A 17854-nucleotide genomic window follows, 5' to 3' on the forward strand; every position below is an offset into this window, starting at 1 on the left:
GGGCTGTGAGGCAGTAATGCTAACCATTACGCCGACCTTGCTGATGAATCGGGTCCTTAGTGCTGAACATTTCCTATTACATGGCTGAGCGGTTGGCACGGTAAAACAGAAAAATTTACATTTCCTCTGCTTTATTTTTTATTTTTTAAAGCCAGAATATATTTTGAGGTTTGGGTGACAATTCTCTGACCGAAGTGTTGTTTCACAGAGCGTAGGAGCCGCGTTATCCTGACTGTAAGGAGCATGAAACACGCAGACCACCCATCGTTACCCATTCATTGGCTTCTATTCTGCCACCCTGAGGGGAATATGCCAGGAATGTAAATACTTAGGATATTCCAAAGTTTAGATCCTGATGCCAACTTCCAAGAACTCATTCTGGAGGAAGAAAGTTACTGTGGGGTTACACAACCTTCTTATCGCCTGATGCTATGCTTGCACATGGTGATTATTAAATGGAGAGTGCTGATCATTTGTAAGTACAACACTGAGAGGTTGAGAACCTGGTATTTATTACACATTATTGGGACAATAGGGAAGAGCCTTAATATGGTCTCCAGCAGTGGCGGCTCCAGATGTGGGGCAACAGCACAGTCCAATATTCAAATACGGGAGCAGCACCAACTGCCAGGGAATTCAGGCCTATGATGTTTGGCAGCAGTTGGTGTTGATCCCCTATTTGAATTTTGCACTGAAGTCCCACCTCTGGATCCGCCACTGGTCTCTGCCCACCAAAGGGGTCATCATTTTTGCACACCAGGTGATGCACCAATGTGTCTTCAGTTCCAGAGAAGGCGGCAGTAACGGCGCAGTAGCAGTTGGGTGATGCCATGATGCTCATCTGTATTCGCACGCCCACCTATTTGCATCCTGTTTCTGACCAATGACTGCTGTGGCAGCCGTGCTGTTACCATCAACATTGCTTCCCTCCATTCCTCTGCATTCCCCCCCCCTGGGTTCTGCAGAGCAACTTGAAACTTTACAAATCGATGACGGCAATAATAATTAGTAGGATAGTGACAGCAATTTGTGCCACCACCACCAACCTTGCTCCTTAGCACAGCAATTCTGGAATCAGACAGCCAGGAATTGCATCGCTCTAGGACTAGTCGCAGTGACGCTGTGTGGTGTAGGTCATATTGTAAGAGTGATGACCTAACATCGCAACAACAGGTCGCCAACTAAATCCGCAGCCTTACAGACCCCGGTGGATTCAGCCAGATGCCTTCTAATTGGATGTTTGTTTTGGGTTAGTGAAGAAGAAGAGTGTTGGACGCGGGAGGCGATTACCCAGGAGTATTTGTCTTCTGGCTTGGAATTAAAAAAGAAATAAAAACCCTCAGAGTATTATTTGCTGTGAGAAATTCTGTCCCTGTGACTATTTATCACCGCGCTTCCTCATTAGGCCGCGCTGTTTATAGTAGGTTTGTAGAACAGATAATATACATTGCAGAATCGCTCACATGGGAACGGACCTCTCTCTCCGCAGCTGGATGCTGGAAGAGTTATGAGTACCGACCACATCTAAGTCGGAATGATGTCACTGGCACTTCGATGTCGGGTTTAATAGCACGGAAATGTGTGTCTTATCTTGGTAACGAGATAGCAACTTAAGTGGTTCATTCGAGCAGTATACAAGTTTGCACACACATGACCCAGAGGCAGATACTGTATATGTAAATCTAATAATAAGCTCATTCAATTCAGGATATATATCCGAGTATATAGCGGCAGCCTTTTACGTGCGCACAGATGTTGCGTGCTTGTAAATCAGCTGTTTAACCTTTTGAAGAACTGGAGATATTCTCCTAAGCCAGTGATGGCTAACCTTGACACTCCAGCTGTTGTTGAACTACACATCCCAGCATGCCCTGCTACAGTTTTACTATTTGGCCATGCTAAAACTGATGCAGGGCATGCTGGGATGTGTAGTTCAACAACAGCTGGAGTGTCAAGGCTAGCCATCACTGTCGACACATGACATAGATCGACATGCCCAAGGTGGATCTATGTCAACACAAGCATTAGGTCGACAACGGCTAGGTGAACAGTCAAATAGTCGACATTGGTTTTTCACGGTTTTTTCTTTAACCAACATGTGTCGACAGGCAGTATTTTATGCCCTACCATCCACTGGGGCATGGAGGGAGAATAGAATAGTGTGCTCGGCAAGCGCAGCTGTACACTTTGACGATGACCATGTCAACATTTGAGACAAAAAAAGTGAAAAACCCATGTCGATCTATTGACCCAGCCATTGTCAATTGTGTCGACCTTACAACCAATGCAAGTGTTACCTCTGCTCTTCCATGTACATAAAGGGGGGTATTCAATCCCGGGCGAATTTCCTGGCCCGGTGAAAAATCGGCACCTGAATGGAATAGGGTGAGTAAAATCGCACTAAAAACGGGTGAAAACTGCAGATTTTCGTCTGGCGAACAAAGTCTCCGACACATGCTCAGTTGCTAAGAATCGTGAGATCCGGTGGTGTTTAGGAAATGCATACATGACCCACAGGCAGAAATTGGGTATGTAATTCTAATAATAAGCTCATTCAATTCAGAATAGTACTGTACATATCCGAGAATATAGCGGCCGCCTTTTACGTTTGCACATCTGTTACGAGTTTGTAAATCAGCTGTTTAACCTTTTTAAGAACTGGAGATCTTCTCCTAAGTGCTGTTTTATTGTTTCAATACTGTGGAAGTCTTTAATGCTTTTTAATCACCATAGTGGTGTTGGAGAGTTTTTGAAGGTCAAGAACAGATCAGAGTATTTGTTTAAGGCTTCGTTATATTCTCTGTAGAGGGTGATGGTTTTACAGAACAATCTCACTCCTTTTTCTTTTTATGAATTGCTGGTTGCTTTCCCAGCATGATGCTCATTATAACGTGAAACAAATTAGGTCACCGTTTGTTTTAGCGATTGCATACAGATGTGTCCTCATACATCGCACAGCACAAGTGAGCTGACTTGCCCCATGAATCTGTGATAGCGCTGGATGTCTTTCATTTGCCGATAATGCTGCAACACAATGTGAATAGAGGTGCGTACACACTGTACAATTTTTTAGACGAATTTCGTTAATTTCTGCCATTCTGAATGAAATTGGTCAAAATATCTTTTAGTATGACTGCGAAGAACGACGAATGACGATGAGCGTACCCGCCAGTTGTTCATCAAGATTGTTCGTCAACTGTGCATGCAGCTCAATTTGGATATATTTCAAAAAGAGCCTATAGACTGTAGCTAGATCTTTCGTCTTTTGTCTGTCGTCAGTATCTTTCGTCAACTTCTTTCGTCCGGGACACTGGGTTCAAGGGAAATGTCTTTCAACGAAATTGGCCAAAAATATTGTACAGTGTGTATGCACCTTAGGACTTACCAGGAGATTGTACTGATTAATTTGATACAGAGCACTTGTACCCCTTTCACATCGCAAATGCCGGGTCGCCCCCAGGATTTAGATATGGGTTTATCCCAGGGAGCGACCCGGCATTTGCGATGTTAAGCTTCCCACAGCGACCCGGCAAAAAAGCTGGATTGCTGATGTCAGACGGGTGCAGTGCATAATTGGTATTGGGGGAGGATGTATCTCTTGGAGGGATTAACCCTTCTTTTAACCCGGGTCGGAATGCCGGGCTGCTGGACCCAGGAAATTTAGAAAGGCCCTTTCAGATCGCACAGAGACCCTGCTCTGTGTTCCATGAGTTGACATTCTGGAAACTGGTCGAATATAATATTCAAAGTTTTGCAGGCAATATCAAGGCGTACCATTGTCATCGCATTACTTTTTGAATAGGAGAAATGGGAATTCTTTGAAATGTAATCATGTCTCTATCCTAACTGTGCTATCCACAGGTCACACTTTGTAATTAACTGACAAAATGGTAATGCATGTGCCACATAATTAACTACAAATGACTTCATTAAAACTCTGTGTTGTTGCCAGTTGTTAATTTAATTTTTTTTAAATGTAATCCTTCTGTCAAAACTGTACTTGTTGAAATGACTTTGTTTTTCAATCATGTAGAGTAAAAAAAAATGCAAGTGCCAATGCCCAATAATCTTCCAGCCTTCGGATGTATTATGATTAAGTTGCATTTATTTTTCTTGATGTTTCCGTAGGATCCCGCGAGTCAAAAACCTGGCAGGAAGAAAACCGTTTCCTTCAGCAGCATGCCATCAGAGAAGAAGATCAGCAGTGCCAGTGACTGCATTAGTTTTATGCAAGGCGGGTGTGAACTGAAGAAGGTCCGTCCAAACTCTCGGATCTACAGTCGTTTCTTCACCCTGGACACTGATCTTCAGGCTTTACGCTGGGAGCCTTCTAAGAAAGACCCTGAGAAGGCCAAACTAGACATCGCTGCCATCAAGGAGATAAGACTCGGTAAGAACACAGAGACCTTCAGGAACAATGGACTGGCCGACCAAATTTGCGAGGACAGTGCTTTCTCCATAATTCACGGCGAGAACTATGAATCTTTGGACCTGGTGGCTAATTCAGCTGATGTGGCCAATATCTGGGTGTCGGGTCTACGGTACTTAGTCTCTCACAGTAAACAACCACTGGACTTAGTAGAAGGTGGGCAGAACACCCCAAGGTTCGCATGGTTAAAGTCTGTCTTTGAGGACGCTGATGTGGACGGAAATGGCATTATGCTAGAAGACACGGCGGTTGAGCTGATTAAACAACTCACCCCAGCAATCAAAGAATCTAAGGTTAGGTTAAAGTTTAAGGAAATCCAAAAGAGTAAAGAGAAGCTTACTACAAGGGTGACCAAAGAAGAATTCTGTGAAGCCTTCAGTGATTTATGTACAAGGCCAGAGGTTTATTTTTTACTAGTGCAGATTTCTAAAAATAAAGAATACCTAGATGCTAATGATCTCATGTTGTTTTTAGAATCCGAGCAAGGAATGACTCAGGTTACCGAAGAAATGTGTTTGGATATCATCCATAAGTATGAGCTAACTCAGGAAGGACGCCTAAAGGGTTTCCTCACCATTGACGGTTTCACCAAGTATCTGCTCTCCCAAGAATGTGATCTATTTGATCCAGTTCACAAAAAGGTTAGCCAGGACATGACCCAACCATTGTCACACTACTATATCAACTCATCACACAACACATACTTAATCGAAGACCAATTTAGGGGACCAGCAGATATTAATGGCTATGTGAGGGCTCTAAAAATGGCCTGCAGAAGCATTGAGCTTGATGTCAGTGATGGGCCAGACAATGAGCCCATCATTTGCAACCGCAACAGCATGACTTCACCACTGGCCTTCCGCAACGTCGTTGAGGTGATAAATAAATATGCCTTCATCTCCTCCGATTATCCTCTTATTCTTTGCATTGGGAACCACTGCTCGATACAGCAGCAAAAAGTCATGGTGCAACACATGAAGAAGATCTTTGGAAGCAAACTGTACACAGAAATGCCTTTGCCAGCAGAATCCTACCTTCCCTCTCCGGAAAAACTAAGAAAGAAGGTTATTGTAAAAGGTAAGAAACTGCCTTCAGATTTTGACCTCTTAGAGGGAGAAGTGACGGATGAAGATGAGGAGGCTGAAATGTCTCGTAGAATGACAGAGGACTACTTTGGAGAACAGCGACTGATCAAGCTTTGTAGAGAGCTATCGGACTTGGTGTCAATTTGCAAATCGGTGCAGTACAAAGATTTTGATGTCTCCATGAAAACCCAAAACTATGGTGAAATTTGCTCCTTCAGCGAAAGCCAAGCTAGTCGGATCGCTAATGAGTATCCAGAGGATTTTGTAAACTACAACAAAAAGTTTTTATCAAGAGTATATCCAAGCCCGATGAGGATAGACTCCAGCAACATGAACCCACAAGATTTTTGGAATTGCGGTTGTCAGATCGTAGCTATGAACTTTCAGACTCCAGGGCCGATGATGGACCTCAATTTTGGCTGGTTTCTTCAAAATGGGGCTTGCGGGTATGTTCTTCGGCCGTCCATTATGCGAGATGAAGTATCTTACTTCAGTGCCAACACCAAAGGCGTTGTGCCTGGTGTCTCGCCTCAGGTTCTCCACATCAAGATCATCAGTGGGCAAAACTTTCCAAAACCAAAAGGTGCTTGTGCAAAGGGGGACGTGATAGACCCTTACGTGTGCATTGAAATACATGGCATTCCTGCAGACTGTGCTGAGCTAAGGACTAAAACCGTTCAGCAAAATGGCGATAATCCCATTTTCGATGAAAGCTTTGAATTCCAGGTAAACCTCCCGGAGTTGGCCATGGTGCGTTTCATGGTCCTCGATGATGACTACATCGGAGATGAGTTCATTGGTCAGTACACTGTACCCGTTGAGTGCTTGCAGCCTGGGTACAGACATGTGCCACTGCGCTCTTTTGTCGGAGACACCATGGAGCATGCCAAACTCTTTGTTCATATTGCAATCACCAGCAGAGGAGGAGGAGGGAAGGCGCAGAAACGTGGCCTGACTGCCCGGATAGGGAAGAAGGCCAGGGAGTACACCATGCTAAGGAACACCGGTCTTAAGGCCATAGACGACATCTTTAAACTTGCTGTTCAACCTTTAAGGGAAGCCACCGACGTCAGGGAAAACATGCAGGTAGGTGGCTACTGTATGTCCTGTGCTTATTTGTGTTGGTGGATTACATTACATACCCAAATACTGAAGTGTACTATAAAAAACATCCTAGATATCTACCCAGAGGCAATAGCTGGAGAGTGGCAAGTGGTGGTCACAGTGAGTTATCCCATAGATTTAATCTGGCAATAATTAAAAATGCAGAATAAAGTTGATTTTGCTTTAAACTATTGCTTTATTGCTGCTTTAAATCTGCCGGCTAATTCACCTGGACTCAGGCCGGTTCCTATAACTCGCAGACTGCTACATATGGGCCTACATCTCTTTATAATTAGTTTTTGGGCTTTTCCTGTAGCTTGCCAAGCTATAAAAAAGGGAGATTTTCTACGGTTGTGGCCTCCTACATCCAGCCTCAGTACACCATGCAGCGTGATATACCTCATACATCCAGCCTCAGTACACCATGCAACGTGATATACCTCATACATCCAGCCTCAGTACACCGTGCAGTGCGAGATACCTCATACATCCAGCCTCAGTACACCATGCAGCGTGATATGCCTCATACAACCAGCCTCAGTACACCATGCAGCGTGAAATACCTCATACATTCAGCCTCAGTACACCATGCAGCATGAGATACCTCATACATCCAGCCTCAGTACACCATGCAGCGTGAGATACCTCATACATCCAGCCTCAGTACACCATGCAGTGTGATAGACCTCATACATCCAGCCTCAGTACACCATGCAGCATGAGATACCTCATACATCCAGCCTCAGTACACCGTGCAGTGTGAGATACCTCATACATACAGCCTCAGTACACCTTGCAGCGTGATATACCTCATACATCCGGCCTCAGTACACCATGCAGCGTGATATACAGTACCTCATACATCCAGCCTCAGTACACCACGCAGCGTGACATACCTCATACATCCAGCCTCAGTACACCACGCAGCGTGACATACCTCATACATCCAGCCTCAGTACACCATGCAGCGTGAGATACCTCATACATCCAGCCTCAGTACACCATGCAGCATGAGATACCTCATACATCCAGCCTCAGTACACCACGCAGCGTGACATACGTCATACATCCAGCCTCAGTACACCACGCAGCGTGACATACCTTATACATCCAGCCTCAGTACACCATGCAGCATGAGATACCTCATACATCCAGCCTCAGTACACCATGCAGCATGAGATACCTCATACATCCAGCCTCAGTACACCATGCAGCATGAGATACCTCATACATCCAGCCTCACTACACCGTGCAATGTGAGATACCTCATACATCCAGCCTCAGTACACCGTTCAGCAGGATATACCTCATACATCCAGCCTCAGTACACCGTGCAGCGTGATATACCTCATACATCCAGCTTCAGTACACCGTTCAGCAGGATATACCTCATACATCCATCCTCAGTACACCATGCAGCGTGAGATACCTCATACATCCAGCCACAGCACACCATGCAGCGTGATATACCTCATACATCCAGCCTCAGTACACCATGCAGCATGAGATACCTCATACATCCAGCCTCACTACACCGTGCAGTGTGAGATACCTCATACATCCAGCCTCAGTACACCATGCAGCATGAGATACCTTATACATCCAGCCTCAGTACACCATGCAGCATGAGATACCTCATACATCCAGCCTCAGTACACCATGCAGCATGAGATACCTCATACATCCAGCCTCAGTACACCATGCAGCATGAGATACCTCATACATCCAGCCTCACTACACCGTGCAATGTGAGATACCTCATACATCCAGCCTCAGTACACCGTTCAGCGTGATATACCTCATACATCCAGCTTCAGTACACCGTTCAGCAGGATATACCTCATACATCCATCCTCAGTACACCATGCAGCGTGAGATACCTCATACATCCAGCCTCAGTACGCCATGCAGTGTGATATACCTCATACATCCAGCCTCAGTACACCATGCAGCATGAGATACCTCATACATCCAGCCTCACTACACCGTGCAGTGTGAGATACCTCATACATCCAGCCTCAGTACGCCATGCAGTGTGATATACCTCATACATCCAGCCTCACTACACCGTGCAATGTGAGATACCTCATACATCCAGCCTCAGTACACCGTTCAGCAGGATATACCTCATACATCCAGCCTCAGTACACCGTGCAGCGTGATATACCTCATACATCCAGCTTCAGTACACCGTTCAGCAGGATATACCTCATACATCCATCCTCAGTACACCATGCAGCGTGAGATACCTCATACATCCAGCCACAGCACACCATGCAGCGTGATATACCTCATACATCCAGCCTCAGTACACCATGCAGCATGAGATACCTCATACATCCAGCCTCACTACACCGTGCAGTGTGAGATACCTCATACATCCAGCCTCAGTACACCATGCAGCATGAGATACCTTATACATCCAGCCTCAGTACACCATGCAGCATGAGATACCTCATACATCCAGCCTCAGTACACCATGCAGCATGAGATACCTCATACATCCAGCCTCAGTACACCATGCAGCATGAGATACCTCATACATCCAGCCTCACTACACCGTGCAATGTGAGATACCTCATACATCCAGCCTCAGTACACCGTTCAGCGTGATATACCTCATACATCCAGCTTCAGTACACCGTTCAGCAGGATATACCTCATACATCCATCCTCAGTACACCATGCAGCGTGAGATACCTCATACATCCAGCCACAGCACACCATGCAGCGTGTTATACCTCATACATCCAGCCTCAGTACACCATGCAGCATGAGATACCTCATACATCCAGCCTCACTACACCGTGCAGTGTGAGATACCTCATACATCCAGCCTCAGTACACCATGCAGCGTGAGATACCTCATACATCCAGCCTCAGTGCACCATGCAGCGTGATATACCTCATACATCCAGCCTCAGTACACCGTTCAGCAGGATATACCTCATACATCCAGCCTCAGTACACCGTGCAGCGTGATATACCTCATACATCCAGCTTCAGTACACCGTTCAGCAGGATATACCTCATACATCCATCCTCAGTACACCATGCAGCGTGAGATACCTCATACATCCAGCCACAGCACACCATGCAGTGTGATATACCTCATACATCCAGCCTCAGTACACCATGCAGCATGAGATACCTCATACATCCAGCCTCACTACACCGTGCAGTGTGAGATACCCCATACATCCAGCCTCAGTACGCCATGCAGCGTGAGATACCTCATACATCCAGCCTCAGTACACCATGCAGTGTGATATACCTCATACATCCAGCCTCAGTACACCATGCAGCGTGAGATACCTCATACATCCAGCCTCAGTGCACCATGCAGCGTGATATACCTCATACATCCAGCCTCAGTACACCGTTCAGCAGGATATACCTCATACATCCAGCCTCAGTACACCGTGCAGCGTGATATACCTCATACATCCAGCTTCAGTACACCGTTCAGCAGGATATACCTCATACATCCAGCCTCAGTACACCGTTCAGCAGGATATACCTCATACATCCAGCCTCAGTACACCGTTTAGCAGGATATACCTCATACATCCAGCCTCAGTACACCGTTCAGCAGGATATACCTCATACATCCAGCCTCAGTACACCGTTTAGCAGGATATACCTCATACATCCAGCCTCGGTACACCGTGCAGTGTGATATACCTCATACATCCAGCCTCGGTACACCGTTCAGCAGGATATACCTCATACATCCATCCTCAGTACACCATGCAGCGTGAGATACCTCATACATCCAGCCACAGTACACCATGCAGCGTGATATACCTCATACATCCAGCCACAGTACACCATGCAGCGTGATATACCTCATACATCCAGCCTCAGTACACCATGCAGCGTGATATACCTCATACATCCAGCCTCAGTACACCGTGCAGCGTGAGATACCTCATATATCCAGCCTCAGTACACCGTGCAGCGTGATATGCCTCATACATCCAGCCTCAGTACACCGTGCAGCGTGATATACCTCATACATCCAGCCTCAGTACACCATGCAGCGTGAGATACCTCATACATCCAGCCTCAGTACACCGTGCAGCGTGATATACCTCATACATCCAGCCTCAGTACACCGTTCAGCAGGATATACCTCATACATCCAGCCTCAGTACACCGTGCAGCGTGATATACCTCATACATCCAGCCTCAGTACACCGTTCAGCAGGATATACCTCATACATCCAGCCTCAGTACATTCTATATAGCATATCGCTGTGTGTGACCATACTGCACTTTCTCTTGCTGGTTTCGGTATCTAACGCTACCCCTGCTAGTGGGATGTTCCTCATGCAGAGAGAATCACCCAGCATCTCCCTTTCACTGTCCTATCATATCTTTACAGAAAAAATCATCCTTAATTCTGATCAGATGCATTTAATATCTTATCCAATTAAATAAAGATTACGCACATACGTCCCTTTGCAGGAACTGGGAGATACATGGGTTCTATTGTAGTGACGTGGATGGTTCTCGCCTGTACACCGCATTTCATCTCATGTGATTTTAGATGCAGTGGAATCAGTGACATCTTTAAGGGAACAAAGACCTGGTCTATATAGCGCTCCTTGCACAAGTGCTCTGGGGAGGGAGCAGGACTCGCTGCCAGGCTCAGCTCCTAGATGAAGTGCCTGGGGCTCTGTATTTACTGCCCACAACTATACTTGGAAGCACCTGTTAACGTGGACTTCCTTTCTCACTCCTGGAGGGTGCAAGAAGAATTAGGTGCACCCTGGGGCTGGCCGTGTCCTTACTGCGGGTGATAATTGAATAGCTGTGGGCACTTAACCTGGGAGCTAAATCCCAGCAGTAAGTCCCACTGCTAACTGGACTCCCCCAATAGGGCTATTATATTAAATAGAAGTCTATATACATCTCATATATATATCTACATAATAGACACTGACGACGAGGAGGTAGCAGAATACTGTAATAATGCATTTCTGACTTTTTCCTTACTGACACGTTTAAATTACACGGGTTCCATACTTGGTTAATAACAGGTGAAATACTGTACATGCTAAATCCAATCTGCGGCAGAATGTGTGTATCTTATGTATTACTATGGCCCTTATTCTGATTGAGTCGGACGGCTGCATGTTCGGACGGCCGATGTATTGTGTTTGCGCATGTGCAGAGGCGTTTCTGCGCATGTGCGAACGCCGCGCACGTCCGAAAACGGCGTGAATTTCGTACAGAAAATGATCGGTTGGAACAATCCGAGCAAGGGGTGGAGAGGGGCTTGAAGGGCTGTTTGGGCTCACTACCATATGTGTACGCCCTGCGTTTCATGGGCGTTCCCATGAAAACGCTGGGCGTATGTATGGTAATCCGGTCGTGACACACATGTGGGGGACGGACAGCTGACAACCGGGTGCCAGCTGCCCACCCATATCCCTGCTTTCATACGGAAAAATTCCATCGGAGAATGGGGGAGGTTCCCACAGATGGGATAAAGTGGAGAGCGATAAAGGGGCATATGTATTAAACCTGATAAAGCGGTGATAAAGTGGAAGGTGATAATGCTCCAATCACCTCCTAACTGTAATTTTTTAAACACCAATGATTGGCTGGTGCGTTATCATCTTCCACTTTATCACTGCATTATCACAACTTTATCACTTCTCCAGGCTTAATACATCCGCCCCACTGTACCAGCCAATCAGCTCCAACTGTCCTGTTGCAGGCAATGGTGTTTTGACAATGCAGGAGCTGATTGGCTGGAAGTTTTATCTGTGTCCATGTCACTCTCCAAGTCTTCATCCAATGTTAGAAGTTACAATTAGAAAGTATATGATTTATTGTACGCACATTGCAGACTGGCAGGACCCAGCAGATCTATTTCCCCACTACATCTCTGCTAAATCATTGTTCTGTTTGCCACTGGCTAGAACGCATTGGTGTCGCTAAAGGAACTCTGTGGACTTCCCACCAGCTCCACCCTGAAGCAGTGCATGTTGTCTTTCGTGTCCCGTCTGGTGAGCAGCGACAACGCACCCTCGGTGAGCCTCGTCATGAAAGACACCTACCCTTGTCTGGAACCAGTAGGGACAGTGCCCGATGTTCAGAAAAAGCTTCTCAACGCCTATGACATGGTGAGTACCCAACGCTCTCATAGGATTAATTCCGTTTGTGTCTTGGGCGGATTTGTAACATTTTGTGAGAGAACGCAGAACATGTGCACTGTAATGTGGGGGCTGAAGCCATTTTCGTTAAAATGTAGCCCATGTAACAACAGGAGCGCTGGTTCTTCCCAAAATAGGTCTCATTTATATGGATCGGAGCACGCGTGCGCAAGACCAACCAGCGATGAAATCCAATAAAGGTTTTTCTAATCACAAGCCGTTCCCAAGTTGATTGACAGGAATCCGGCATTTGTGGGTGTCGCCCAGATGTTTTCTGGGAGTGTCCGGCAGAACAGAGGCACGCCCCGGCGTTTGCAGGGTGGGCCTGTGATGTCATCACCGGTCCCGATCAGTTTATTTTGCAGCGGCCGGGTGTTAGATCGAACAGTACAGTACCTGTTCTCTTTCTAGAATATACACAAACATCTCGCCAGTGCCTGATTCCCCGGATGACAAGTTTTTCCTTCGCCTCTGCTTTCGTCAATATCTGCCCAATATATTTATTGTAAAGCACAGAAAATAAAATCTATTTCCTTTGTAACGCAAATAATAGATGAAATGAGGACTGGTTTTGTGTTCCTTTCCCTGCCAGGGGCATTGTCCTACAGTAGGTAGCGTCCGATATTGTCTCCAGAGGGAGGCATTGTTATTTGGAATCTCTGCGTTACCTGGCTCAGCCGTCAATGATCCCGCGTCTGCTCTACATGTCCCTGTTATTCGCAATCAATGTGTGTTCGTCTACAGAAGTGTCACATTGATTTCCTCCCCGTCTGAGCTGCAGCCCATTATTAGAAGGGTGCTGGGATTTCTGAAAGGCAGCATAGAATATTATTTATAAGGATTCATTGTTGCTGGGGCAGCGTTGTTTGTTCTGTGACTGTAACGGAACTGTGTATGTTCTGTAATCCTGATCAGCCTTTCTAGGGTACTGTAAGCCAGCATCACAGGGATCTCTTATATATTTGGCTACATCTGTCACTCAATGTGTGAGTGTGTCTATAACGCTGGGTGGAGCCTCTGACTCCGCCCACACTCACATAGTGACAGAGAACCAGCCCACAGTGCCAGACACCCTCTGCCTCGATGGCAGTACAGGCAGAACAGGTTAAGTATCCCTTATCCAAATAATACACAAACTTTCATGTTTTAATACCTTGCACAAATAAAATATACTATATATGTTTGTATTTCATGTGTTTGATGTGCTTATACAACATAAATGCAGGACACCTCATTCAAATAAAAAAAAGACTCCGGGTGCTCTTCACACCGTCGTAAGGGGCCACGTCCGCACCCCCCCGTACCCCACCCACCCCCCGCTGCTCTGGGGGTGGGGGGGTGTGTGTGTGCAGGCAGACCTGTTGCTCGAGGGGGGGCAGTCCCGGCGCTCGGGGGGGGCAGGCATACTTGCTGCTCCAGCGAAGGGGGGGGGGTGCGTGCAGACTCGGCCCCCCGAGGGCGGGCATACCCACTGCAGCGGGGGGGGGGGGGGGTTTGCGGGCAGACCCGCTGCTCTGTGGGTGCACTGCTCCGGGGGGGTGTTTGCGGGCAGACCTGCTGCTCTGGGGTGGGGTGCGGGCAGACCCGCTGATGCAGCGAGAGGGGGAGGGGGTTGCAGACAGGCTCAGACCCGCTGAACCAGCGGGGGGTGGGGTGGTGCGGGCATAGCCGCTGCTCCAGCAGGGGGGGGGGTGCATGCAGACCCGCCACTCTGGGGGAGGGTGGGCATACCCACTGCTCCAGGGGGTGTGTGCAAGCATACCAGGTGCGGGCAGGCACGCTCGGGGGGTGGGGGGTGTTTCAGGCAGACCCGCTCGCGGGGGAGGAGGTGGTGGTGCCGACAGATCCGCTAGCGGGGGGGCGGTGGTTGTGTGGCCATACCCTCTCGCGGGGGGGGGGGGGGGAGGCGTGTGCGGCAGTGGTCTGTATAACGCTGGTCTATCCCTAGGGGGGACAGGATTGGGTGGGTGTCCTAAGGCAGAAACTTTGTGAATAACGCTGTCAATCACTCTTGTAACACAGCATTATACACACAGGGGATGAGTGACAGATCTGGCTAAATGTATGTATAAGAGATTCCAAAATACAGAATAATCCATTATCCAAAATGCTTCTGGTCCCGAGCCTTTTAAATAAAGGGATACTCAACCTGTACTGGGTAACAATACACCTTTTCAATAGTTATCGCACACTGTACAGTGTTCCTGCATTATCTGTCTCCTGATTGTGGATTCCCAGGGGCCATGTGATGCTGCGAGAGCTGCTTCTGCTGGGGCACTGTGACATCTGGCCTGGGCAGAGAGGAGGCTGTGCAGTGTCACCCTGCACATCCAGTTCTTAGCTACTAGATATACTGGGATGAAAGGAAGGGTTGTGATTGCTGGCTCCGATAATGTCACAGAGACAAAGGGCATTCATTGTCTTATCAGTATTCTCTGGCGATGCCATCAATGTATTCTCTTATTTTACATATTGTGTGGAATATATTGCTGGCAGGACCCACTTCATTCGTTTCTTGTTACTAAAGGTAAAGCGCTGTTGCGTTTACTGGCACCATATACTGTATAATAAAAACAAGGTACTTGTTTAGTTTCACGGCAGCACTGCCCGTGGATCGCATCGTATGCAAATGGCATCATATGAAAATCTCATGCATATGATTTGCATGGAGTGTGATTCAGCACAGCCCCACTATCCACGTCAGCCCGAAGCGTGGCGAGCGCACGTGGTACGCGTCCTCCTGACCTGTTCATACCCCCACTATTCACGTCGGCGCGGAGATGACTTTATATAAGGTGGCAAGCGCAGCGAGCAACCGAGCCCGAAGTGTGGCGAGGGGATGCGGAAAATGAGCCCCAAGCATGGTGAATGGACGTGGAATACACGTCAAGTAATACACGTTACGTAATCCACGTCCCCTCGCGAGGCTCGCTGCGTTCACCAAGCTTCGGGCTTGTTTTCGGGGCTCGCTGCGCACGCAACACTTCGGGCTCGGTGGCTCGCTGCGCTCGCCACACTATATATGAGATCAACTCCATGACAACGTGGATAGTGGGGGTATAAACAGGTCGGGAGGAGGCCTACCTTGTCCACTCGAGGGGCTCACTGCGCTTGCCACGCTTTGGGCTGACGTGGATAGGGGGGGGGGGGGGGGATGCTAAATCGCATCACATGCAATTGCACACAATTTGCATGCGATTTACCACACCCCCACCCCCATACGATGCGATCCGCAGGCAGTGCCGCCATGAAACTACACAAGTACCAAAAATAACATGGGGTTATGCTGTTGAACTATACGTGCCAACAAGCCTCACCTGCATGCAGGGACTTGGAGAAACACAAGTCCCAGCAGGTGGGGCATTAAAGAGCCCACTGGAACTTGTAGTTCTACAGTAGGACCAATGCTTACATAAACACAGTGACCCTGACCCAACCGGGGCTGAGCTCCAGTGGAGCTCCGCGGCTGATTGGGTGTAGCTGGCTATATAGACTACCATGCTATGTACATAACATGGGAGTCTGTGGGCGGTTCTCACCATAAGAGCCCATGTTAGGACTTTTAACATAGTGTCCTATGGTGGTTATGGTGAACAAAGTCGACACAAGCATTAAGTCAACAATGGCTAGGACATGTGCCGACAGGCGTTATTTCATGCCCTACCATGCACTTGGGCATGGAGGTAGAATACAATAGTGTGCCCAGCATATCGAGGCACACGCTACACTTTGTCAGTGTCCATGTCGACCATATCAACAACAAAAGTGAAACTCATGTCGACCTAGCCATTGTGAACCTAATGCTTGTGTCGACCTTCCAACCCTGTTGATCTTAGCCATGTCGACGTAAGCCATGTCGACATTAAGTGGTTGACTCAATGTGGGTCTTCCCAATGACCCATACCCATTTATTGCCGACCTCTGTAACAGCTTAGATTCAGTGTACGGACGCCTGGCAAGCTGCTCGCTGTGTTGTGTCTTCTGTTCTTTCCTCAATGAACCGTGTCAGGCACCTTAAAAGGGAAGACGGGAGACGTTCACACTTTGATTACTCCTCAGTATGAAATGAGAGTTGACAGGAGAGGCGCGTGCTGCTGTTACCACGCCGTTACCCTTGCTGCGGGGGCTCTCCGCCTGCTTTATTACAGAACAACTTGTTTCTGCCGTACACGATGTACCTGGCGCGAGAGAAGTGTGTCGCTGTCATTACACTGCCCTACCTGCCGTAATTAGAGCACCCTCATTATTTACACTCCGCCAGACTCACATCCTTCCGTATTATCCATCTCCCAGACAGCGCTCGCTAATAACTGCGTCACTGCAGAACAAGGCCAGCCTATACAGAAAATAGCTCAGGCTCTGCCCGTTCCGTCGGCTAAAAATATATGTTTGGGCTCCGCTCTGCTCTATAAAAACACATGGCACTTGCCGGGCAGCCAGCGTGAGCGGATAACAGCTCTGTAATGAGTGCGTTATCCTTGCCGTCTAAATACAATGCTAACACACAGAGCTGCAAATAGGTCACATCCAGATGTGGGCTGCCTGCGGGACGCTCTGCCGTACCCGGGCAATGAGCGCCAACAGCACAAAGCAACGTCGGGTTTATAAAGGAATAATGCCACTAACGGGAATTGTTTGATACTCGCTTCCCCGCCTACTCCGGTCACCGGTTCTAATTATACCAGCAAAGCCGCCATCTTTGTATCGTGTAACTATTGAGAAAAGGGAACTATTCCTCCATCTTTCATTTGCATCCAGGCTTAGAAGGGTTAATCGCAGTGATGATGTTTAATCATTTGTCTTAAAGGAACAGTCGCTGTGAGCGGCGCTGGCGTTTATTTTCAGGATCTGTCACAGCCAAGTTGGCACTCAAAGGGTTAAAAACCAGCCAGATTCTACAGATAAGTCTTAACAGTCCAGGTTTTAAGGAAATCCCTGCTTGTGCACAGATGGTGTCATTAAACAGACTGAGAAACTAGTTCAGCCACCTGAGCTTAAGCATGGATCCTGGACTGTAAGGATGCCTTGGGGAAGAAATTTGGGAAGCACATAAAGACACAGGTTACACC

General features: G+C 47.5%; 1 protein-coding gene across 2 annotated transcripts in view; it reads left to right on the forward strand.

Annotated features, from left to right (window-relative positions):
• The window catches only part of PLCL1 (phospholipase C like 1 (inactive)), a 157474-nt gene that overhangs the window by 105732 nt on the left and 33888 nt on the right, over positions 1-17854 (forward strand). For both annotated transcript variants that reach the window (XM_083154392.1, XM_083154393.1), the window contains exons 2-3: positions 4129-6600; positions 12552-12755. In XM_083154392.1, coding sequence (XP_083010518.1) covers positions 4129-6600; positions 12552-12755 — 2676 coding nt within the window. The remainder of the gene's footprint in view (positions 1-4128; positions 6601-12551; positions 12756-17854) is intronic.

This window comes from Crinia signifera, chromosome 7, assembly GCF_055691185.1.
Source record: "Crinia signifera chromosome 7, ASM5569118v1, whole genome shotgun sequence".
Taxonomy (NCBI): domain Eukaryota; kingdom Metazoa; phylum Chordata; class Amphibia; order Anura; family Myobatrachidae; genus Crinia; species Crinia signifera.